This window comes from Phyllobates terribilis, unplaced genomic scaffold, assembly GCF_046119375.1.
Source record: "Phyllobates terribilis strain yellow unplaced genomic scaffold, ASM4611937v1 Scaffold_8__6_contigs__length_399053987, whole genome shotgun sequence".
Lineage (NCBI taxonomy): Eukaryota > Metazoa > Chordata > Amphibia > Anura > Dendrobatidae > Phyllobates > Phyllobates terribilis.
In genome coordinates, this window is record NW_027362768.1 from 153,165,840 (window position 1) to 153,189,990 (window position 24,151).

The 24,151-nt window shown below is 44.9% G+C and overlaps 1 protein-coding gene across 3 annotated transcripts in view; it reads left to right on the forward strand.

Moving 5' to 3' along the window:
* TRABD2B (TraB domain containing 2B) overlaps positions 1-24,151 on the forward strand; it is a 408,394-nt gene that overhangs the window by 166,103 nt on the left and 218,140 nt on the right. For all 3 annotated transcript variants that reach the window (XM_073643517.1, XM_073643518.1, XM_073643519.1), the window contains one exon: positions 14,138-14,312. In XM_073643517.1, coding sequence (XP_073499618.1) covers positions 14,138-14,312 — 175 coding nt within the window. The remainder of the gene's footprint in view (positions 1-14,137; positions 14,313-24,151) is intronic.

The window sequence follows — 24,151 nt, forward strand, 5'->3', positions numbered from 1 at the left end:
GCACTTCTGAGCAGCAACTAGCGGTGTTGGAGCCCAGGGTAAATACTAAAAACAGAGGAGCCAGAGGTGTAATTGGAGCACGTTTTAAATTAGTAGTACAGTGGATGTGGACAGAGCAGGAGAATTTGCCGGACACACAGCTGGGGATCAGTTGACGTTACTGAACCCCAATAACACTGGAGCAAGCGTTGACTGTGCAGACGGTACTTCTGAGCAGCAACTGGTGGTGTGGGAGCTCAGGGATTACAGTTCAGGTGGTAGAAACATGAACACAACAGGAGACCTGAATACTGTTGCCAACCAATTATTTATTCTGGAAGAGGACTGGCAAATTCATGCGAGATCCAGGCCTTGTTCATTTTCAGAAAAGTAAGCCTATCAACGTTATCGGAGGATAGGCGCATGCAACGGTCTGTTAGTACACCATTTTCAGCACTAAAGACGCGTTCCGATAATACACTAGCAGCAGGGCAAGCCAGCACCTCCAATGCATACTGGCTAAGCTCTGGCCATGTATTCAGCTTAGAGACCCAAAACTTGAAGGGGGAAGAGCCGTCTGGGAGTACACTGAGAGGGCAAGACATGCAGTCTGTCACCATCTGACGGAAACGTTGCCTCCTGCTGACTGGAGCCGTCTGTGATGGTGTAGACATTTGTGGCGGCGGGGACACAAAACTTTGCCACATTTGGGCCATTGGGCCATACTGGTCTTGCCTTGTGCTGAGGCGCTGCTTCTGCTCCCTCTTTGTGCAGAGCTTCCTCCACTGCCTCGACGCACTGAGCTGCTTTGTAAAGCACTAGCCGCACTGCTCTCGGTTGGAATGGAGAACATGATGGAATGCACCAGTGCGTCTTGGTACTCCCGCATTTTACGCTCCCGGTTCAATGGTGTTATGAGGCTTTGTAAGTTGTCCCGGTAGCGAGGATCTAGGAGGGTGGACACCCAATAATCAGCCGTGTTGAGAATGTGGGCGATGCGGCGGTCGTTTCTCAGGCACTGCAGCATGAAATCAACCATGTGCTGCAGACTGCCAACTGGCCAAGAAATGCTGTCCCCTGCTTGAGGCGTGATCTCTGCCTGCTCTACATCACCCCACCCTCGCTCTAGATACTGACTACTAGAGCATTGTGTACCTCCCTCCTCTGAACAGATGTCTTCCTCCTCCATTGACTCCTCCTCATCCTCCTCACAAAGTGTCCCCTGCCTAGGCCTTTGTGAGGGACCACGATGCGCAGACTGTACAGAGGCAGATGGCATTTGTGACTCCTCATCCTCCACCTCTTCCAAAACCTCCTCCCTTAGTGCTTGCAGTGTTTTTTCAAGCAGGCAGATAAGGGGGATAGTCATGCTGACTAGTGCATCATCTGCACTCGCCATCCGCGTGGAATAATCGAAGGCATGCAAAACATGGCAAATGTCCTTCATAGAGGCCCACTCAGTGGTGGTGAAGTGTGAACGGCGCCCACTGTGACTTGTTTCGCCTGCTGCAGCTGGTACTCCATTACTGCTGCCTGCTGCTCACACAACCTCTCCAACATATGTAACGTTGAATTCCACCTGGTGGGTAGGTCACATATGATGCGATGTTCCGGAAGACGTAATCGGCGCTGCAGAGCTGCAATGCACGATCTTGCGTTGCTGGAACGCCGCATGCAGACCTTGTGAAGCAGTGCATCAAGATCCGGATAGTCCCTCAAAATACTCTGCATGACCAAGTTGAGCACATGTGCCAGACATGGGATGTGAGTGAGGTTGCCTAGGCCCAGAGCTGCCACCAGATTTCGGCCATTGTCACACACTACCATGCCTGGCTGGAGATTCGCTGGCACAAACCACACGTCGCTCTGCTGCTTGATGGCATTCCAGAGCTCCTGCGCTGTGTGGCTTCGATTCCCCAAATAAATAAATTTTAATACGGCCTGTTGACGTTTGGCCACGGCTGTGCTCATATCGGTCATCATAACAGGTAACCGTTCACGGGTCGATGTGGAGGTAGACCGTGACGGCTCCTGCAGTGCTGATTCAGAGGAACTGGAGTATGAGGAGGAGTCAATGTGTACAGACTGGATTCCTGAAATCCTTGGAGTTGGCAGAACACGTACAGAGCCACTCTCAAGATCTGTACCCGGCTCCACAACATTTACCCAATGGGCAGTGAGGGAAAGGTATCGTCCCTGTCCATGCTTACTGGTCCACGCATCGGTGATCAGGTGGACCTTGCTACTGACGGCGTTTTGTAGCGCATGTTTAATTTTTCCCTCTACATGCTGTTGCAGGGCAGGGACGGCTTGCCTGCTGAAATAAAAGCGGCTGGGCACGTTGTATTGTGGGACTGCCAATGCCATAAAGTTACGGAAGGTGTCAGTCTCCACCAGCCTGAATAATAGCATTTCAAGGGCCAGTAGTTTTGCAATGCCTGCATTCAGAGCTTGTGGTCGGGGGTGGTTTGCCGAGTATGGGCGCCTTTTCTCCCATGCCTGTGCTAACGATGGCTGTATACTGACCTGGGAGTGTGAGGATGACAGGAAAAGTGGTGCTGTGGGTGGAATTACACTGTGTCTCTGTACAACAGTGCCAGAGGTTCTTCCATGGCGATCCTGTGAGGAAGCCGAACCAGCTGTGTGTGAGCTGGCGGAAGAGGCTACAACACGAGCTGAAGAGGTGGTAGGTGGCGCTGTAGGTTGGCCTAGGTCTTCAGTGTGTTTTTGTAGCTCCACCACGTGCTTGGTCCGCACATGTTTCCACATATTTGTGGTATTGAGGTTGCTGACACTTTTCCCTCTTTTCACCTTCTGATTACACAGCTTGCATTTGACAAAGCAAATGTCATCTGCAACTGTGTCAAAAAAGGACCAGGCACTGCAAGTCTTGGGAGCGCCCGCTTTGGATTTTGGAAGAGCCATGCTCCTAATGGGTGCCGAAGTGGAGGCTACAGGCAACCAAGTCTGCCCCCTCCCTCTCCCTCCTTTTTGGGCCGTTCGGGGAATCTCTTCCTCAGAGCTGCTCCCACCACCTTCCTGTCCCTGACGCCATGATGGGTCAAGGACCTCATCATCTACACCACCCTCTTCAAACAACTGCTTCTCCTGGGTAGTCTCGACAGCACAGTACGCACCAGAAAGTGGCACCTGAGTCTCATCATCAGATGCGTACTGAGGTGTGCTGCTGACCATAGGCACTGGCCCACCCGCCTCTTCAGATTCAGAGAGACAAAACGGTTGCTCATCACTGCATACTACCTCTTCTTCAAATTCTCGAATTCTGCTTGGCTGGCCCCCTCTTTCCAAGCCAAGAGATTCAGAGAACAGAACTAGAGATGGCTCCTGTCCATGGCTCTCTGACTGCCTGGGCAATTTGGCAGGTGGTGAAGAGACAGATGGGTGCTCTTCAGTGCTCAGGACCTGAGAGGATCTGGAACTAATTGAAGTTGATGCGTTAGCTGCCATCCATCCGACAACGGCTTCAATTTGGTCCTCCCGCAGCAGTGGGGTACAGCTAGCTCCTACAAAGCTGCGCATAAAGGACTGTTCCCTGGTAAAACTGGGGGATGCTGAGTCACTGGTGCCCGCAGCGGGCACAGAATCCCCACGTCCTCTCCCTGCAGGCACAGAATCCTCACGTCCTCTCCCTGCAGAAACTCCATGCCCACGACCACATGCCTTACTCCCTGCCTTCTTCATCTTCGTAGACTGATAAAGATAGGCAGAAAAGTACTAAGGGCTTAGTGTGCTTATTCCTGAACAGCTGCTAACAGGTATAAGAAACACTAATTTTATAAAGTGTGGACTAGACTTTAATATGAGTTAATGTGGCCTACACAACTGTAAAGTGGAGTGTTTGGTGAACTTTATTTAGTTTTTTTTTGTCACAAAAAGACACTGGATGTGCTCAAAGATGTAATACTGATAGTATCACAAACTTTTTGTAGCTATTACAATGCAGGAAGGTAACCTACAATGCAATAGATGAGGCTACAAAAAATAGGCTAATACTAATCTGGCTGGGGCTGCAGGGCACAATGCTGCAGAAAGGCTCCTCTATCTACTCCTATATAGAGTGTTTGGAACCAATGTAGCTGAATACGGATGGAACCACCACACTAATAGGAGAAATCAGGAAAAATTATCAATTAGCAAAAAAGGACAATGTATGAGGCAGTGATGCACACTGAGCGCACTACAACCAGACGTGGCTGAAGCACACACTACAGGGTGAGCTGCACTCACACACACAGACCTTGCAGACAGCGGTGAACAGCACAGAGAACTCTGCACTAGCGCTGCAAGGCACAACGATTTATAAAGTAGCTTGGGTAAAGCAGAATAGAGCAAATAGGTAGCTAAAACTGTCCCTCAGAACAACAGCGTCCTATCCCTAACTGAATTCACAGCAGAGTGAGCTCAAAATGGCGTCGTCGGCTTTTATAGTGCGTCATGACATCATTTCAGCAGCCAATCACAGCCATGCCATTAGTTAACATGCCTACATGCCTAACAGGATGTGCACACACTTCTTAGGATCCTCATTGGCTGAATAAAATTAAACTGGCTCATTGCATTATGGGAACTTCCGATTCCAGTATACGATATTCTAAAAGTATCGGAATTAAGTATCGGAATTCCGATACCGCGAATATCGGCAGATACCCGATATTTCAGTATCGGAATGCTCAACACTAATGATAATGCATTGGTTTTGTATGCATGAAAGTTGGCCCTTAGAATCAAGTCCTCTGGTGGCCCAATGCTCTTCAGCCTGACACTACTCATAATTAATCATGTACCTTCTGTGCCTAGTAGGAATAGAAGACCCACATGCCAGTCAACATGGACCTGGGAAGCCAACAATAAAACTCATTAGTTGGCACTGCGTTTGTACGTTCCAAAGACAATTATTTTGGTCTTGTATCTTCAGATACATTTTTACCAAAAGAACAGGATAGGACGACTCAAGAAAATGATGCTATATGGCTTTGTTTTCTTATTGCAGGGGAAACTGCCCTTTAAATTCCTTTTATCAACCATTTACAGTGGGTACGGAAAGTATTCAGACCCCTTTACATTTTTCACTCTTTGTTTCATTGCAGCCATTTGGCAAATTCTAAAAAGTTCATTTTTTTTCTCATTAAAGTACACTCTGCACCCCATCTTGACTGAAGAAAACCAGAAATGTAGAAATTTTTGCAAATTTATTAAAAAAGAAAAACTGAAATATCACATGGTCATAAGTATTCAGACCCTTTGCTCAGTATTGAGTAGAAGCACCTTTTGAGCTAGTACAGCCATGAGTCTTCTTGGGAATGATGGAACAAGTTTTTCACACCTGGATTTGGGGATCCTCTGCCATTCTTCCTTGCAGATCCTCTCCAGTTCCGTCAGATTGGATGGTGAACGTTGGTGGACAGCCATTTTCAGGTCGCTCCAGAGATGTTCAATTGGGTTTAGGTCAGGGCTCTGGCTGGGCCAGTCAAGAATGATCACAGAGTTGTTCTGAAGCCACTCCTTTGCTATTTTAGCTGTGTGCTTAGGGTCATTGTCTGGTTGGAAGGTGAACCTTCAGCCAAGTCTGAGGTCCAGAGCACTCTGGAAGAGGTTTTCATCCCGGATATCTCTGTACTTGGCCGCATTCATGTTTCCCTCAATTGCAACCAGTTGTCCTGTCCCTGGAGCTGAAAAACACCCCATAGCATGATGCTGCCACCACCATGTTTCACTGTTGGGATTGTATTGGGCAGGTGATGAGCAGTGCCTGGTTTTCTCCACACATACCGCTTAAAATTATCACCAAAAAGTTCTATCTTCATCTCATCAGACCAGAGAATCTTATTTCTCATAGTCTGGGAGTCCTTCATGTGTTTTTGAGCAAATTCTATGCGGGCTTTCATATGTCTTGCACTGAGGAAAGGCTTACGTCAGGCCACTCTGCCATAAAGGCCCGACTGGTGGAGGGCTGCAGTGATAGTTTGTGGAACTTTCTCCCATCTCCCTACTGCATCTCTGGAGCTCAGCCACAGTGATCTTGGATTTCTTCTTTACCTCTCTCACCAAGGCTCTTCTCCCACGAATGCTCAGTTTGGCTGGATGGCCAGGTCTAGGAAGACTTCTGGTGGTCCCAAACTTCTTCCATTTAAGGATTATGGAGGCCACTGTGCTCTTGGGAACCCTGAGTAATGCAGAAATTCTTTTGTAACCTTGGCCAGATCTGTGCTTTGCCACAATTCTGTCTCTGAGCTCCTTGGGCAGTTCCTTGAGCTCATGATTCTCATTTGGTCTGACATGCACTGTGAGCTGTGAGGTCTTATATAGACAGGTGTGTGCCTTTCCAAATCAAGTCCTATCAGTTTAATTAAACACAGCTGGACTCCAATGAAGAAGTAGAACCATCTCAAGGAGGATTACAAGGAAATGGACAGCATGTGACTTAAATATGAGTGTCTGAGCAAAGGGTCTGAATACTTATGACCATGTGATATTTCAGTTTTTCTTTTTTAATAAATTTGCAAAAATTTCTACATTTCTGTTTTTTTTTCAAGATGGGGTGCAGAGTGTACTTTAATGAGAAAAAAAATGAACTTTTTAGAATTTACCAAATGGCTGCAATGAAACAAAGAGTGAAAAATGTAAAGGGGTCTGAATACTTTCCGTACCCATTGTATGTTCCCCTGACCTACTAAATACGTTGGAGAGATATTCTCTTACTTCTTCAGTGTCATTTTTTTGCATATGACATTTGTATTTGTAGTTGATTCCAGCGCCCGGAGACTTGTGAACGTGACTATACTACCCAGCAAGCCAGCGCTACGGGTATTAACCCCTTAGATGCCAAAGTCAATAGTGACTGCAAAACTAGGTGATTAAAGACAGGGAACATGCAATTGTTTTTTTTTTTAAATTTCCCCTCCTAAAAAAAAAGTTAGTTACTGTAATAACTTGTAAAAGTGGTTCTCCTAATATAAGACTTGACACTCAAAAATAAGCTCCCATGGGCCACGTAAATGCTGCTTTTTTGTTTGTAGAAAATCTGCTGCATTTAATAGTCTAAGCAAAGTGGATGTGATTTCATGGAAGCTCATGAATGATCACTGTACATATAAGGATGCTGTTGAACTGCACTTTTGTTTGGTGCGTTTTTTTCCTTATAGTCTTTTAATGGGAACCTTTTAAGGCATGTAAAAAAATGCAGTTGTGTTTTTAAATGCAGAATCCCAGCATTTCTGTTAAAGATGGGGTCTAAAGGGTAACGTTTCTTCTTGTGGAAAGTGACAAGCCAGAGTGAGGAGACATATAAGCCATGCATGCTCCTCTGGAAAATTAAATATGCCAATCTCCTCTTCAAAGAGGAAAAGGACTAGAACTCTTGCGCCACCTATATTCTGGTTTGGCTTTTATCCTAAGTCATATTGCAAGGCTCGTTAAAGTATAAATATTGACTTTTAAGATCTCTGCTTTCAATAGGTGGCACTAGAGTTTTAATCATCTTCCTCTATGAACAAACAATTTGTATATGTATATTTTGTTAGAGATGGAGAAATTTATCCTAGTGGAATTTAATTCCACTCAAATTTTGCAAAAAATTCACATTCTGGAGAATACAGATTTTTTTATAACTCGCTCTTCACGATTTCAGCAAAATGTTGGCTAGCTGCTCTCTGCCCACTGTCTAGTCCTCCAAGCCTCCACTGCACACCATCTTTAGCTCGGTGTTCATTCTGGGTCAGGCTTCCTGCTGCGAGCAGGTCCCCAGGGTTAAATGCGCCTGCTACAGTCCTACTCGTGGTGGTACCTTCGCGGCCTAGGGTGAACAGAATGGAGGTTTGGAGGACCGGGCATCTGGGAAGAGCAGTAAGTAGTAGCAACGGGGATGTCTGGAGAGGTGAACTTTCTATTTTTTACATCTTACTTTTATTATGCTCAGGGGTTTGGAGAGAATCAAGGGCCTAATAAAGAACATTCAATCTGCAGAGAATAACTTTGCTGCAAAACTGAATTTCACGGTCAAATCCTTGTGATTTGGCCAATTCGAATTTTGCCAGATCTGATCGTTTCTCTATTTGTGCACTAAAAATCCATGAAAAAATCTGCTTAAAATCTGCACCAAAAATGCATCAGAAAAAGAGAAAGAGATAAAGCGCACAATGATCAGAACAGATTGTGTATTTTGGTGTGGAGACCTGCAGGACAAACACAAAGGAAGTAAGTAAAGGCTCTTGGAATACAACAAGAAAAACACGAGAAATAAACTGCACGTATCTGGTATCACCATCATTTTACCAAACCATTATTTAGATGTAAAAAAATGATGGGAAAAATTTCTGTTTTTTTTTTACATTCCCCTAAAAAGTTTAAGAAAAATGTGTTCAATTAGATATATAAAACTGATGGCGTTAAAAATACACAACCAACGAAAAAGAAAAAAAAGGCCAGAAAGCGTCTGAAAAATAAATATAGCTCTCGGAATGTGGTGACACAAAAATGAAAAATTCCACCAAAATAGGAAAATAAACCCTAAGATGCTGAAGTGGTTAAAGGCCTATTTCCTATAGCGCCACCACAGGAAAAATTAGGCATTACACAGTTCTCATGAAATGTTTGAACTTGCTGAGTTCTTCGAGATACTAACTTTGTCGTCCCATCAGGCTCTTGAATGGTGGAATCCTCTCGATTAAATCAGAATACTTATAGCGTATATGAAAAGTAGACAATCCCTTTAATTATTGCCCCCATTTCAAAAAGTGAGAGAATTTTTACCAATCTTTTTTTCCCGTAGGTCTGCAAGCGCAGACATTTGTGAGCACAGATTACATGCAGTCTTGCCTCAAACATCGGTTGATTAATTGGTAGGATTTTTCTCAGTCTTGTACATTTAAATTAATTATGGCCAAGTTTTAAAATTTATGAGCACAGCCATCATTTTGTCATTTTTTGAAGCAATGAAAGTGGAAAGTTGGCATGTGAAGCCCGAAACACTTCAGGGAGTTCAGCACAGTACTGACTCCCCGTCCTAAAGTGCTGCTTCAAGCTGTGACTGTGGTTAATGGCCTGCTAATTGTCTTGGACTAAGTCTTGAGTTCCTGATTTGTGTCTGGTCGTTAAGGAGGCAAATAGCTGAATAAATCAGTGTAACAACAGCTGGCTTGCTGCAGTGAATCATGGCCAATGTCAAACCTTAAGAATGGGGATTGAGCTACAAGATGGTAGGATGATTAATGCAACAGGCGTCAAACAGCTGGAGTCTGATTATACTTCTGTAGGCTGCACTGCAGGGCAGAATCATCATCTGTCTTACCTTAATGGACATCCAGGAGGAACTGGCCATATCACCATCAAGAACCTACCCTCATCCTTACTGGTGGGTTTGGAATGTAGTCCAGCTCCTTTATACAAGAAATCCCAAAAGGTTCAAGAAAGGGGACCTCAAGGAAAAAAGTCAGGCAGAGCACCCTCACGGTCTTGGTCCATATGACCTTTTCTTGAATTGATTCAAGGATGATACAATGCGGAAGATTTATCAAGCTAAATGCAGCAGAATTCTGGTTCAATTTGCAACAACAAAAATTCCGTAGCAGCAGGATTATTGCAGGTTGTAGACTATCTTAAAGAAATGGGTTTTCAGGTTGCGTTTGTAGGCTTCGAAGGTCACTGAGAGTTTGGTCTGTTGGGGTAGCAATTTCCAATCCAAAGGGGGAGAAATCTTGGAGATGGTTTTGTGAGCAGAAGACCACAGGAGAGTCTTTTGAGGATCAGAGATTAAGAGAAAGGAGTTAGAAGGAGATTAGGTAGGAGATGTATGGAGGAGACAGGTTATGGATGGCCTTGTAAGTCGTTGTTCATGTTTCTAACTGTATTTAACCAGTGTAGGGACTGACAGAGGGGAAAGGTGCAGGTGTAACGAGGAAAGAAGTCTTACCATAAGATGGGTGGAAAGGAAAGTCATTCTTGACATCTTGACAAAAACCATATTTACTATATATTTTAGACATTTTATGCTTCTAGCCCAACAAAGTGGCTCTGGTGTAACGTGAAAAAAAAAAGCGAATTAAACCAACTAATAGGCGGTGTAAACTTCGTCTCAACAGTCTAAAAAACAGCATTAACCAATGTATTGAAACTGGCTCATTTAAAGGTCGTCTAGACTAAGCCTGCACTTTCTAAGAATTAATCATTAAGCCAGCCATATACATTAGTTGACTGTTGAGTGGACAATGTTTTGGCCAATTGTTCAGCTGTGAGCCATCTTGGCCGGCTCTCCCATACACAGGAGCTCTCAGAAGGCCAGCTGTCCTGGTGTTCTCTATGAAAAAGCTATTGCCAGACATATCTGGTGGCAGCTTATCTCCCTGAGACAATATGATCAGTTTTCCAAAATTGGACATTCCAGATTGAAATATCCCTTGACAGTAAATTTTCTGAGGCTTCCATACACATTAGATGTTGGATGGTTCTGCCAATCTGATCTTGGACCACCCATCGCATACCTTCATGATGCAGATGTGTCCAGTGTCTTCTCTTAAATAAAACGGGGTCCAAAAGTCCCCTGGGTGAATGAAGTCTAAGTGCCCATGCGTGATCATGGCTCCATTCACTTCTTTGGGACTAATGGGAAAAGCCATGCCATCAGTCGCATACAAGTGAATGGGGCAGTAGTCGCACATGGGTCTGACGACTCCATTCACATGAGTACCTGAATTTCCTGGAACTCTTGGGCCAAAAGGGGGTAGGATATATGTAAAGTCCAGGTGGGTTAGGGGCATTCAATGGAAGGCTGGAGGATTCCTGGAAGGTGTGGGGAAGTTCCCAGGAAAGGCAGGGACAGGGATGAGGGCGGGACTTAAATGTTGGCAACTATGCAAATGAGGGACTTTGAAACCCTATTTTTGTGATTGTGATAAGAGACCTCAGGGATCATGTATTTATTGAATATCCTGTAGAAAGGCCTCCAGTTTCTCTGTAGATCATACTGGGAGTTGTATATTTGCAACAACTGGAATACAATACAACAGTTTGGATTCTCTGCTTTAAAGTAGCATTGCTCTTCATAATCCCATACATTGCAAAACACTTGCCATAAATTCTCTATGATATTCTGCTGCTTGTGACATACTACTTAGAATTTTGATTTTTATGATTTGATTCTTACATTTTTGCCCCAAATTCATCATTGCCTTTGTACATGTTTTTTGTCTAGTTTTGTGTGTTTTGCGCCTTTTTTTTTCTTTGCACCCAATTCATTATACTATTTGTACCCTTTTTCTTATTCTATTTTATAATTATTTGCCTGTTTGTTTTTTTTCTTTAGCGCTTTGTGGGTGGAGTTTAACAATTCCAGATGTCTCCTAATTCATCAATTACGACTTTTTAAAAAGTCGCAAAATTTGGTAACAACTTCACTCCAGTCCCTTAGGTGTTTTTTGAGTACGACAGTATTTTGGCACATTTTTTTTTTTTGCACTATTCTGTAAAACGTGAGACAAAAACAATCGAAGACAGAACAAAGACCATTTTTGACTTTGCATCAAGCTCATTCATTTTGAAGAATTTGGTGACAAAAATTGCAACTAATTCCACAAGATAAGAAAGGAAAGTGACTTAAAAAAGTCCTCAACAATTGATGAATTGGGGTTTTTATCTTTAATATCAGTGCACAAGTCAGCTGAAATAATATAAAAAAAACGCATAGAAGTAATAATAGGAAGATATCTAGCACCGAAGGGGTTATTGGCCACAAGGAACGCACAAAGCAACATGAGTAATGCCATATTTAAGCTGCCTGCACTATATATGGTATAATGAGTGCTGATTGTGATCATTCTTTGTCAGATGTTTAGGTGGAGTGAATGGCTACCTTTTACACTCAGTCTTTCCCGGGTGAGCCGCGAGCCGGTCTCTACATGGCTCCATCAATCATAATTAGGGTTTGTTTTATGGAACGTAAAGAAATGTCCTTTTACATCAAACAATGCGGGCAGAGACTGATTGCCCAGGTCTGCACGCTGCTCTGTCCTCAATGTTTTGACAGTTTTGCTGCGAGTCAATGTAAATTGGTGGTTATTGTGCGCTGTTAATGTCTGCATTTATTCTTCTTGTCCACTTTAAAAGCTCTTTCAATGGCAGCGCATAGCACTGGGCTGTGTAACATGGGTGTCGGAGGAAAATGCTTTGAATTTTAACACGATCCAACATAGGAGTGGCTGGAATGCAATTTATGGTGCTGGAGCTGCTGAGGATCTTACAAAAAAAGAATGTAAAAAGTCTATAAAGTTCTTCCGTCAACGCCAAAAAGTGTAAAAAGACACAAAATCCTGTTATTTATAGGGATAGATTGTGATGCTACTATCCTAACTCTTTCTCCAACATATCAGATTTCAGTTGTATGATAACTAACATGAACGTCACCTGCATAAAACATAATATGGACACATGGATAAATCTGTGCCTTGGGTTTAAAGTAAGAAACTAAGGAAAGAAAGTAAAACTAAAAGTTTTTAAAGTATTTAAAAGATCCATCACGTTAACATTTTGCACACAAAATAATTTCAGATGAGCCTAAGGTTAAGTTTTTACTAATTTTATAATACATATTCCATAGAACATGCTAGGAAAATCATCCACAGGCTGCAATGCATATCACGACCACTGGGCGGCCACATATGGACACTAGAGATGAGCAAACCCGCACTTAAAAGTTTGAGGTTTGTACCGGAAACTGAGTGTACGAACAAAGACTTTTCCTGGAAGTCCGTTTTGATGTTCGGAGTTCCGGCAGAAGTCTAGTCTTGAGAAAGATAGAAAATTTTCCAGTTCCAAAGTTTTAGTCCTCATTGTTTTCAATGGGGTTCGGGTCCTGGTTAAAGTTCGGGTAAAGCTCTGGTACCCGAACTGAACGTTGGACTACAATTCGGGTGTAGAGATGAGCGGACCCTTGGAAGTTTGGGTTCTGGTACCCGACCCGAACTTTAGTCCAAAGTTCGGTTTGGGTACTAGAACAGTACCCGAACTTGAACCCCATTGAAAACAATGGAGACTCGAACTCTGGAGCTGGAAAAAAATATATATATATCTCTCTCTGCAACGGATTTACCCAGAAACTCCGAACATTGCAACAGACTTCCGGGGAAAGTCTGTGTTCAGCATTAAGCACCGGACAGTAACTGTCCTGTATGAATGCCGAACTTGTAAGTTCAGGTTCGCTCATCTCTATTCCTGTCGGGTACCAGAACCCGAACTTCCTCGGGTCCACTCATCCCTAATAGACATATATAACTTAAACATCTTCCGAGAGTGCATGGCAAAATCAATATATCTTTTTTAAAGTTGGTCATCTTGCACCGCTCATCTCATGATATATCAAACTAAGAGGAAAAGTATGGATGGATATATGTATATTTTTATAAAAAAATATAAACAAGGCAAAAAGTTTTTTGTAAAGAATGAATCTAGTCCCAAATGGCAAGGCCTTGTACAGCTGCCTACATAAGGATTGTATGGGGTGGAATGCAGGAACGAAATAAAAGGTAAAATTTTTCATTTTGAAATTTTTTTCCATCCGGTCTGATTAAAGGGGTCTTCTCATCTATCAACTGGATTGGTGAGAACTTATTAAATAGTGGGAGACCTGCACTGTTCGGAACAATAGGGAATTTTTAACCCTGATGGGCCACTTTTATCCCTATTAGAATGGAGTAGTGGGTCGGATGCCTGACCGCCACTCGATTCATTCTCAATGTTGCAGCAGCGCTTGTATCAGAATGGAGCGGCAGTGCACATGCTTTACCTGCGCTCCATATATTCCTTATGGGGATAAAAGTTCTGCCAGTCAGTAAGACCTCCCCCCAATCAATAAGTCATCAACTATCTTGGGGATTGGGAATAACTTGTTTTCATCGGACAACCCCTTTATCTTCTTAATATATCTCTTTGACAAGTTCTGTTTCCTAATGCAGAGGTCCAAATTTCCCGTACAGTAAAGTCTAAGATTTAATTACAAAGAAAAATTGGAGGTAAACCTATAAAGCCATGAAAGTTTTCCCAAAAGGCATTGCTTGTACCATCTATTGATTTTCCAGCATTTTGGAGAGTAATCTTACTTATAGCAGACAAAGTCCTGAAACTGTCCTTTCTCTTTTTTTTTACCTTCCAGGTCCCAAATTTTATCAACACCACTCTACCGCCGCATGAGCAGGTCACAGCTCAGGAAATCGATATTTACTTCAGACAGGAGCTTATATACAAAAGAAACGAAAGGATGGCCAGAAGAGTTATGGGTCTTCTGAGAGAAAACCGGGACAAGAGTTTCTTTTTCGCCTTTGGCGCAGGTATTGTAACACTTTTCAATGTATTATAGAAAAATATAAAAACGTAGGTTTTGTTCACATTGGTGCTGTCGATTAGTTTAATAACTGCTATATGTGCCAGATTCATCTCACAGCAGGTCTAAATGACACTCTGTAGACCACATTGACTTACAAAAGGGTCTTTCGAGCGTCCATTGAGGTCTTGTCATTTTGAAGGTGAGAATAGCGCTGCATCAAACCCTGGCGGAACTGTGAAAGGAATCGTCATAAGTTGAAATCTTCAAGATGGTTCTTCTTAGTCTACTCAAAAACAACCATCAAAGAGAAGTTCCAGTCCATACATTCGACAACAGTTATTTCAGTGTTATTAGTAGAGATGAGCGTTGTTCTACTCGAACTGTTCGCCAATCTCAAATTCGAGCTGTTTTGGGCGGTGTTCGAGCCGTTCGGCGAACACGAACAATTTGAGAAAAATTCGGCTGTTCGAGGTTATGTTCGATAACTGTTCGTGCACCAAAATCATAACTGGATTTTTTCTCAGTAATGATGAAAATTAATGTTAATACGCAGTTTGAGTGTACAGCGGGGTGGGGGGAGGGGCAGGGGATGGATCTCTGCAGGAACAATGAAGATCTCCATTTTTTTTTCTCTTTCCCGCATTTGCAGTGGGGAGGTGCAATCTGTCAGCCTATCAGCAGCGCACACACGGAGCGAAGTGCTTTTTTTCACACAAGCAAGGGCATGTGTCATTGGCAGTGTATGTCACATGTCCTTGCCCTATAAGACCAAGCCATTTTCCCCGTCGCCACCATTTTCTCACTGCTGCAGCTGCGTGTTAGACGGCACCGCTGTTGCTGTGTGCGCTATACCTTGTTAATTTCAAGCCAATTTTCGCACAAATATACAGATAGCTTGGGAGTAGGGAATAGTTGTGATTGCAGTCCTTTTAAGGACTAGGTTACAGAATTTCCTACGACTTTTATCATGGAGGTCTGTGCTCTTAAATAGATAGATTGTGGGAGTAAAGACTAATTGTAATTGGAGTCCTTTTCAGGACTAGGTTACATCAGTTCCTATCAGTTTTTGCCAGGCAGGTCTGTGCCAGTGCTGTGCAAGTTTTTTTCACAGCATTTGGCTGAATCTAGCAAAGCTAATCCTTTTTGGCCTATTGCAGAGTGTGTTAGTCAGTGGAGTAGCCTATCTGTGTTGCAAGATATAACACCTGTGTATAGAATACCAATTTTTTTACTGCACCTAGTGAAGTAAAATCTTTTGGGCATAGCATCATTCTATTAGTCCATCTATACTGACCTCCATCAGGTTGCAAACTGAATATAATTTTTTTCTGCATCTAGCTCTGAAAAAATATTTGGGCTTCTAGCAGTGTGTGGGACTTGGTCTATTAGTCCATCTATACTGACCTCCATCAGGTTGCAAATTAAAAATAATTTTTTTCTGCATCTAGCTCTGAAAAAATATTTGGGCTTCTAGCAGTGTGTGGGACTTGGTCTATTAGTCCATCTATACTGACCTCCATCAGGTTGCAAATTAAAAATAATTTTTTTCTTCATTTAGCTCTGAAAAAATATTTGGGCTTCTAGCAGTGTGTGGGACTTGTTCTATTAGTCCTTCTATACTGACCTCCAGCAGGTTGCAAATTGAATATAATTTTTTTCTGCATCTAGCTCTGAAAAAATATTTGGGCTTCTAGCGGTGTGTGGGACTTGGTCTATTAGTCCATCTATACTGACCTCCATCAGGTTGCAAATTAAAAATAATTTTTATCTGCATCTACAGTACCTCTGAAAAAATATTTGGGCTTCTAGCTGTGTGTGGGACTATTTGTATTAGTCCATCTATACTGACCTCCATCAGGTTGCAAACTGAATATATTTTTTTCTGCATCTACCTCTGAAAAAATATTTGGCCTTCTAGTAGTGTGTCGGACTTTCTCTATTAGTCCATCTATACTGACCTCCATCAGGTTGCAAATTAAAACTAATTTTTATCTGCATCTACAGTACCTCTGAAAAAATATTTGGGCTTCTAGCTGTGTGTGGGACTATTTGTATTAGTCCATCTATACTGACCTCCATCAGGTTGCAAATTCAAAATAATTTTTTTCTGCATCTAGCTCTGAAAAAATATTTGGGCTTCTAGCGGTGTGTGGGACTTGGTCTATTAGTCCATCTATACTGACCTCCATCAGGTTGCAAATTAAAAATAATTTTTATCTGCATCTACAGTACCTCTGAAAAAATATTTGGGCTTCTAGCTGTGTGTGGGACTATTTGTATTAGTCCATCTATACTGACCTCCATCAGGTTGCAAACTGAATATATTTTTTTCTGCATCTACCTCTGAAAAAATATTTGGCCTTCTAGTAGTGTGTCGGACTTTCTCTATTAGTCCATCTATACTGACCTCCATCAGGTTGCAAATTAAAACTAATTTTTTTCTGCATCTACCTCTGAAAAAATATTTGGGCTTCTAGCTGTGTGTGGGACTATTTGTATTAGTCCATCTATACTGACCTCCATCAGGTTGCAAATTCAAAATAATTTTTTTCTGCATCTAACCCAGCCAATAGTTTTGGCCTAATACCACAGTTTGGCCACTCAGCTCTGCTCGGTTACCATCCATTGTTTTTTTGTGCAAACAACTCCAGAGTTGTGAATTAGTTAACCACCAAAATGAGTGGAAAAAGGCCTGCTGCTGGTGGAAAGGGGAATAGGCGTGTTGGGAAGGGGAAAAAAGGTTGTGTCCGTGGGGTAGGTGTTAAAGCAACAGTAACATCTGCAGAAGAAAGACCATCTTCCAGCCAAACTAAAATGTCTACTTCTTTTAGCGGACAATGTGATAAGATCCCTTTCTTACAGCCACGCCAATCGCTACAAATTCCAGATGAGGCACAAAAACAGCAGGTGCTTCAACGGATATCAAGTGCTCCTTTAAGTGGGCTCTCCTCCACATCAACTTCAACATCACAAATACTCCAGTCCTCAAAGGTGTCACCCAAATCGCACTTGCTTCCTCACAGCTCCCAAATCTCCAGCTGCCCGTCTGAGTATGAGGTAGAACAGATGGTTGAGTCTGCAGAGCTGTTTACTCATACTATAGCCTGGGAATCAGAGGTCGACTCCAGCGCTTCTGTGAATCCAGACGAGGAAATGATCTGCACTGATGCCCAGAATCTTTATGAGTCGGATCCAGGACCAGACGCAGAAGGTTCTGACCATAATGTAGACCCTCATTCCCAAACTGTAACTCCTGTTGGTGGAGACAATGAGGAAGACGATGATAAGACTCAAATACCTGATTGGAGCGACAACTTTAGTTTTTTGTCAGGGCAGGAACAGGTTGGCTCTGAGGACGACGGGTGTGATAACGCACAGGGTGATGATGATGAGGTCGGAGATCCCACTTACTGTCAACCCACAGTCAGCCAAGAGATGAGGTCAGCAGAGGAGGTGGAGGAAGATGCTAGTGACGACGAGGTCAGGTTGCGCCTTCCTGGACAGAGACGTAGTACTGGAAGCACGTCAACAACTGCATCCTCAAACACAACTCTGCCTCTCACCACAAGTCGTGGTGGCTCTTCAGGTCGCATGGGTGCTAAGCCTTGCATAGCCTGGGCATTTTTTCAGATCGATAAAGATGACCCAACTCGTGTTATCTGTAACATTTGTCAGCAAAAGCTAAGTAGAGGCCAAAAAATACATAGTTTGAGTACTTCATGCATGAACCGGCACATGGACATGAAGCATAAGTTGCAGTGGGAAGCTCAGTGTGCTACAATGCGGCCTAGCCGGCCGGGCCAATCACCGTCTGCCATATCTTGTGCATCCGCGGCCTCTTCATCCTCTGTGACTGGGGGGACAGCAGTCACACCTGTTTTGGGGCGCAGACCTGCCACCTCTTTACCCGCAACAGCCAGCGTGATTGGCAGGTCATTATTTTCTTTGGAGGTGGTAACACCAGCTGGTGTTGAGCGCTGTCCGACATCGATAGCACCACCTTTGGATCAAGGCAACCTAACATGTCCGCCTGCATCTTCCTCACAGACCGGCAGTTTGCCGGGGACACCCTTATCAACCCCGTCTAAGCACAATAGCCAGCCCTCGGTCCCTCAGATGTGGACAAGTAAAAGACCATTTCCTCCTAGCCATGAGAAAGCTAAGAGGTTGAATTTCACCATCTGCAAGCTCTTGGCTACAGAAATGCTGCCTTTCCGCCTGGTGGACACAGAGGATTTTCGAGACCTTATGTCCGTCGCAGTGCCCCAGTACCAGATGCCCAGTCGGCACTACTTCTCAAAGAAAGGTGTGCCTGCGCTCCACTAGCATGTCGCACACAACATCACCGCTTCTTTGAGAAACTCTGTGTGTGACAGGGTGCATTTCACCACAGACACTTGGACGAGTAGGCATGGACAGGGGCGTTACATGTCGCTGACTGGGCACTGGGTAACTATGGTGACAGCAGGACAAGGGGCTGCTGTCCAAGTCTTGCCGTCCCCACGAGTTGTGCGTCAATCCTCTTTATGTCAAAGTTCCTCCACTGCTTCTGCCTCCTCAACCTCCTCTCGGTCTTCCACCTGCACCCAAAGCCTGTCTGGTCATGCCACAAGCTTTCTAACTGCGCAGAAGGGATCCTGCACACCTCCTTACTATGCTGGCAGTAGGGCTCAACGTCATCAGGCGGTTTTTACATTGAAATGTCTGGGAAATGTGAGTCACACAGCTGAGGAGTTGTGGTCAGCTCTGGAGAACCAATTTCATGAATGGTTGTCTCCACTGGACCTGAAACCAGGGAAGGCCGTGTGCGACAATGCTGCAAACCTGGGTGCGGCCCTTCGCCGGGGCAATGTCACACACGTGCCTTGTATGGCTCACGTGTTGAACCTGGTTGTCCAGCAATTTTTAGCCCACTATCCCAGACTAGATGGCCTTCTGCAGAGGGCACGGTCGCTGTGTGCTCACTTCCGCCGTTCGCATCCCGCAGCTCAGCGACTTACATCTCTACAGAAGTCGTTGGGCCTGCCACTTCACCGGCTAAAATGCGATGTGCCTACCCGGTGGAATTCAACTCTGCACATGTTGCAGCGACTGTGGCAGCACCGACAAGCCCTGGTGCAATACGTTCTGACGTATAGCCTGGGCCAACGAGATTCAGAGATGGGGCAAATCACGCTGGAGGAGTGGTCTCAGATCAGGGACCTATGCACCCTTCTGCACAGTTTTGAAATGGCGACGAAGATGTTTAGTGCTGACGATGCCATTATCAGCATGACTATTCCGGTGATTTACATGCTGGAGCACATGTTAAACAGAATTCGGAGTCAGGTGGTGGCACAAGAGGAGGTGGAGGAAGTAGAGGAGGAGGAGTTGTATGCGGAAGGGCTAACATCTGCAAGGTCCAGACGGTCGGCAGCACCAAGGCGGCAGGCATGTGAGGGTGGGGGAGATGGTTTTACCAGGGCGCATGGTAGCAGCCAAACTAGTGAGGAAGGTGCAGGAGCCCAGGAAGAAGTGGAGGACGAACGGATGGAAGACTCATCAGATGAGGGAGACCTTGATCACATTTCTGTTGTGCGAGGTTGGGGGGAGAGGACAGAGGAAGGAAGCATGATTGTTACCTCGCCACCAACACAACAGGGACTTGGTGCTCCTGGATGCGCAACACACATGAGAGCCTTCTTGCTGCACTACCTGCAACATGACCCTCGAATTGTGAGAATTAGAAATAATCCTGACTACTGGGTTGCCACACTGTTAGATCCCCGGTACAAAAGTAAATTTGCAGAAATTATTCCTGCCATAGAAAGGGATGCACGCATGCAGGAGTATCAGCAGAGACTGTTGCAGAATCTTACATGTGCTTTTCCACAAAATACCAGTGGTGCACGTAGTGAATCTCACAGTTCCAACTTGCCAACCGTGGGACCGTCAAGTGTTCAGCACTCAAACCGTAACAGAACCACAGTATCTGCTGGTAACATCAATTTTGCGGAATCATTTCACCACTTTTTTAGCCCATCCTTTGCAAGGCCACAGGAGACAAGAAGTCTGACACATAGTCAACGCCTAGAGACGATGGTACAGGAGTATCTCCAAGTAAACATTGAAGCCACGACTGTGTCACTGGACCCTTGCTCTTTTTGGGCTTCCAATCTGGATAAATGGCCGGAGCTAGCCACTTACGCCTTGGAGATCTTGTCATGCCCCGCAGCCAGCGTTCTGTCTGAACGTGTGTTCAGCGCTGCTGGTGGTATGCTGACAGATAAGCGCACGCGGCTCTCCACTGATAATGTAGACAGACTCACGTTCATAAAGATGAACAAATCATGGATCCGAAACGACTTTTCTACCCCTGTGTCATCCTGGGGAGAGTAAAAGCTTGATGATTGGTTAAAATCACCCTACCAACCGTTTTAAGCTTTCAAATTACTAATCATGTTTATCTGTATCTTGACTGGAAAATAATTTGGGCTTTGTAGCAGTGTGCAGCACTGATCCTATTAGGCCATCTATACTAAAGCTTCACCAGATTTAAAATTAAAAATAATTTTTAGCTGCATCTAGCCCGGAAAATAATTTTGGGGCTCCGAGATGCGCAAGGCACATAAGTGCCTTCTTGCTGCACTACCTGCAGCATGACCCTCATATTGTCAGAATTCGAAGTAATCATGACTACTGGGTTGCCACACTCTTAGATCCCCCAAACTTTTCGATCAACCTTTTCATTTTAATAAAGACCAAAAAAATGGTCATTTTTGAAATTATAAGCATTAGCAGGTTGTTAGAAACTGAAATCAAACAGTTTTCAACTCAAAACTTTATTCTAGGTGATGTTACATTTTCACATAGGACCCCTTGTTCGAAAGGAGCTTCTGAACTCTCTCGTCCATTGAATTTGTCAGGTTTTGGATGGTTTCTGCTTCAATTGTTTTGCATGAGGACAGAATACCCTCCCAGAGCTGTTGCTTAGATGTGAACTGCCTCCCGCCATCATAGACACTCCTTTTAATGATGCTCCAAAGGTTCTGAATGGGGTAGAGGTCAGGGGAGCATGGGGGTCACACCATAAGTTTGTCCCCTTTTATGCCCATATCAGCCAGAGATGCAGATGTTTTATGTGCAGCATGAGATGGTGCATTATCATGCAGAAAAATGATCTTGCTGTGAAATACACGGTTCTTCTTCTTGAACCATGGCAGGAAGTGCTGTTTGAGAAAATCCACATACATTATGGAGTTCATCTTTAGCGCCTTCAGGGATCCTAAAGGGGCCGACAATCTCTCTCCCCATGATTCCAGCCCAAAACATTACTCCACCTCCTCCTTGTTGGCGCTGTAGCCGTGTTTGCGTGGGGTGTCCATCAACCAGCCATCCTCCACTCCATCCATCTGGACCATCGAGCGCTGCACGGCACTCATCCGTGAACAAAACAGTTTTGAAATCAGTCTTCATGTAATGTTTGGCCCACTGGAGCCGTTTCTGCTTGTGTGAAGTGGATAGAGGAAGTCGACAGGATGGCGCATGCACAGCTGCAAACCTCTGAAGGACCCTGCATCTTGTTGTTCGGGGGACGTTGGAGGCACAAGCAGCTTCAAAAACTTGTCTGCTGCTATGACAAGGCTTTTTTGCCGCTGCTCTTTCAACCTGACGTAATTGCCTGTAGGAAAGAGTCCTCAATTTGCCCTTATCAGCACGCACACGTGTGTACTGTGAATCAGCTACATACTTCTTGATTGCCAAGACACTTCATCCTGATCATCGCACAATGTTGATTGTAGTCATGCCTTGACCTAAACACTCCACAATTTGTTGCTTCTCAGCAGCCGACACATCCTTTTTCTTTCCCATTTTGGCAGAAAATGTAGGCTGCTTAATAATGTGAGAGAGCCTTCTTAAGTAGTCTTGCCTTTCATTGGACACACCTGCCAAACTAATTAGCACAGGTGTCTGCAATTGCTTACAGTGATATAAAGAGCCCTGACACACATCACCATCAATGAGTTTAACTGACAAACAAACAAATTCTTCCCTTATCACTCCTAAACACTTTTTGTATAATAATTTGGAACGCAGTGTACATGTGCTTTTCCACAAAACACCAGTGGTTCACGTAGTGAATCTTACAGTTCTACCTTGCCAACCGTGGTCTGTATGGAGTTGTTCAATAAAGGGCCCAAAATTAAGATAACATAGATGGGAGAGGTCTCTATGAATAGGAATTCCTAAGTATTTGATACCCTGTGAGGGCCAGGCAAAGGGAAAGTTGGACTGGATGGAATCCTATATGGATTTGGGGAGGGAGACATCGAGGGCCTCAGACTTCGCTGCATTGATTTTAAAATTTTACCATGTAACAAAGTGATCTATTTCAGCCATAACAGCATGGATGGATATATGTGATTGAGTGATATATACTAGGACATCATCAGCAAATAGAGAGCACTTGTACTCGGTGCCTCCCACCTCAATCCACCTAATATTGGGGTTATGGCGAATTGATGAGAGCAGGTGCTCCGTCACTAGGATGTATAAGAGAGGGGACAGAAGACATCACTGCCTTGTCCCATTGGTGATTGTGAAAGGTGATGAAAATGTTCTGACGCACCCCCTGGGCCTTGGGACACCCGGAGCCGGACCCTTTTTGGTGGATGCTGGTGGTTGTAGTCTTCGTGGCGGCGACCCGGTTCCGTGGCTCAGGGCGGTCAAACCAGTGGCGGAACTATTTATGTGGTTTTCATGTTTAAATGTCCGACTACGCCACCCGTGGATTGCGGTCAGAGTGAACCGCCGCTACAGGGCAGACCACTGAGGCTGGTGTTGTGGGTGCAGCAGAGCGTAGCATAACTCCCCACGGGAGGAGTATAGCCTCAGGGCAGTGTATGCGGAGGATGGGGGTGATGGTGCAGGGCAGCAGCAGTAACGACACGGAGTCAGTGATGCAGTTCAGGGCCTTTACTCACAGTTCTTATTATCCAGACCACGTCTGCAGGTAACGGCTGCACACGTCGTACTGTGCTCACCAGGTGAGGGGCTCAGACAACTCCCAGATAACTTTGGAGCACTTCACAGGACCCCCTTTGTGTGTCCTTTGTCTGGCCTTTCTTACCAACACTTCTGTCCGGCTGCCTCGGGCCTCCTCTTGGTAAACTTGGCGCCAGTTTCCCTGACCCTATGTGGTGCCTTCCTAGCGGGTGTAGCGAGGGGCTGCGCCACATAAAATGTCAGAGCCTCCGGTTTCTAGCTGAGGGTCGTTTCCTGCCTCCACTAGTTCGGGGACCGGTCTCCCCCTTTGGCCTGACCCCTCCACGCAGGTGGATTCGGGCGTGCGGTGGCGACTCGCCCGTCCGCACCCCTGGGATCCCTTCATTCCTCGTTCCTGGAGCCTTCTCCGCTCCTCTTCCTTCCTTCTCCCTCTTCCAGGCCTGGGCCTCTGTTACTAGGCCCGCCTCCGGAGCAGAGCTCATGCAGAGCCCCTGCTCCCTGCCACTTCTGCTCAGACTTCTCTGCACTGAACTAAGATGGTGCCCACCTTTTATACTCCCTTCTCAATGCACCCAGGAACTGCTTCCTCCCTGCTCCTGCACTACAGGGTTCCCCTTCCTCAGTGTTCCCTCCCCCCACTCCAGCCAGGGACAGGGACTGTCGTGCCCATCTCAGGGGCATATTGGTCGCCCTGCCCCACGGCAATGTGGTGTAATGCATGCAGGTGTCGGGTCCTGATCCACACTCCATCCTTACCTGAGAGTGAGATATCACACCTCTGGGTGAGGTGCAATACGTCTGTAGCAACCGAGCCCTCAGGGTGCTACAGTTCCATTTATCTTCAGCCTAGGTGACGTA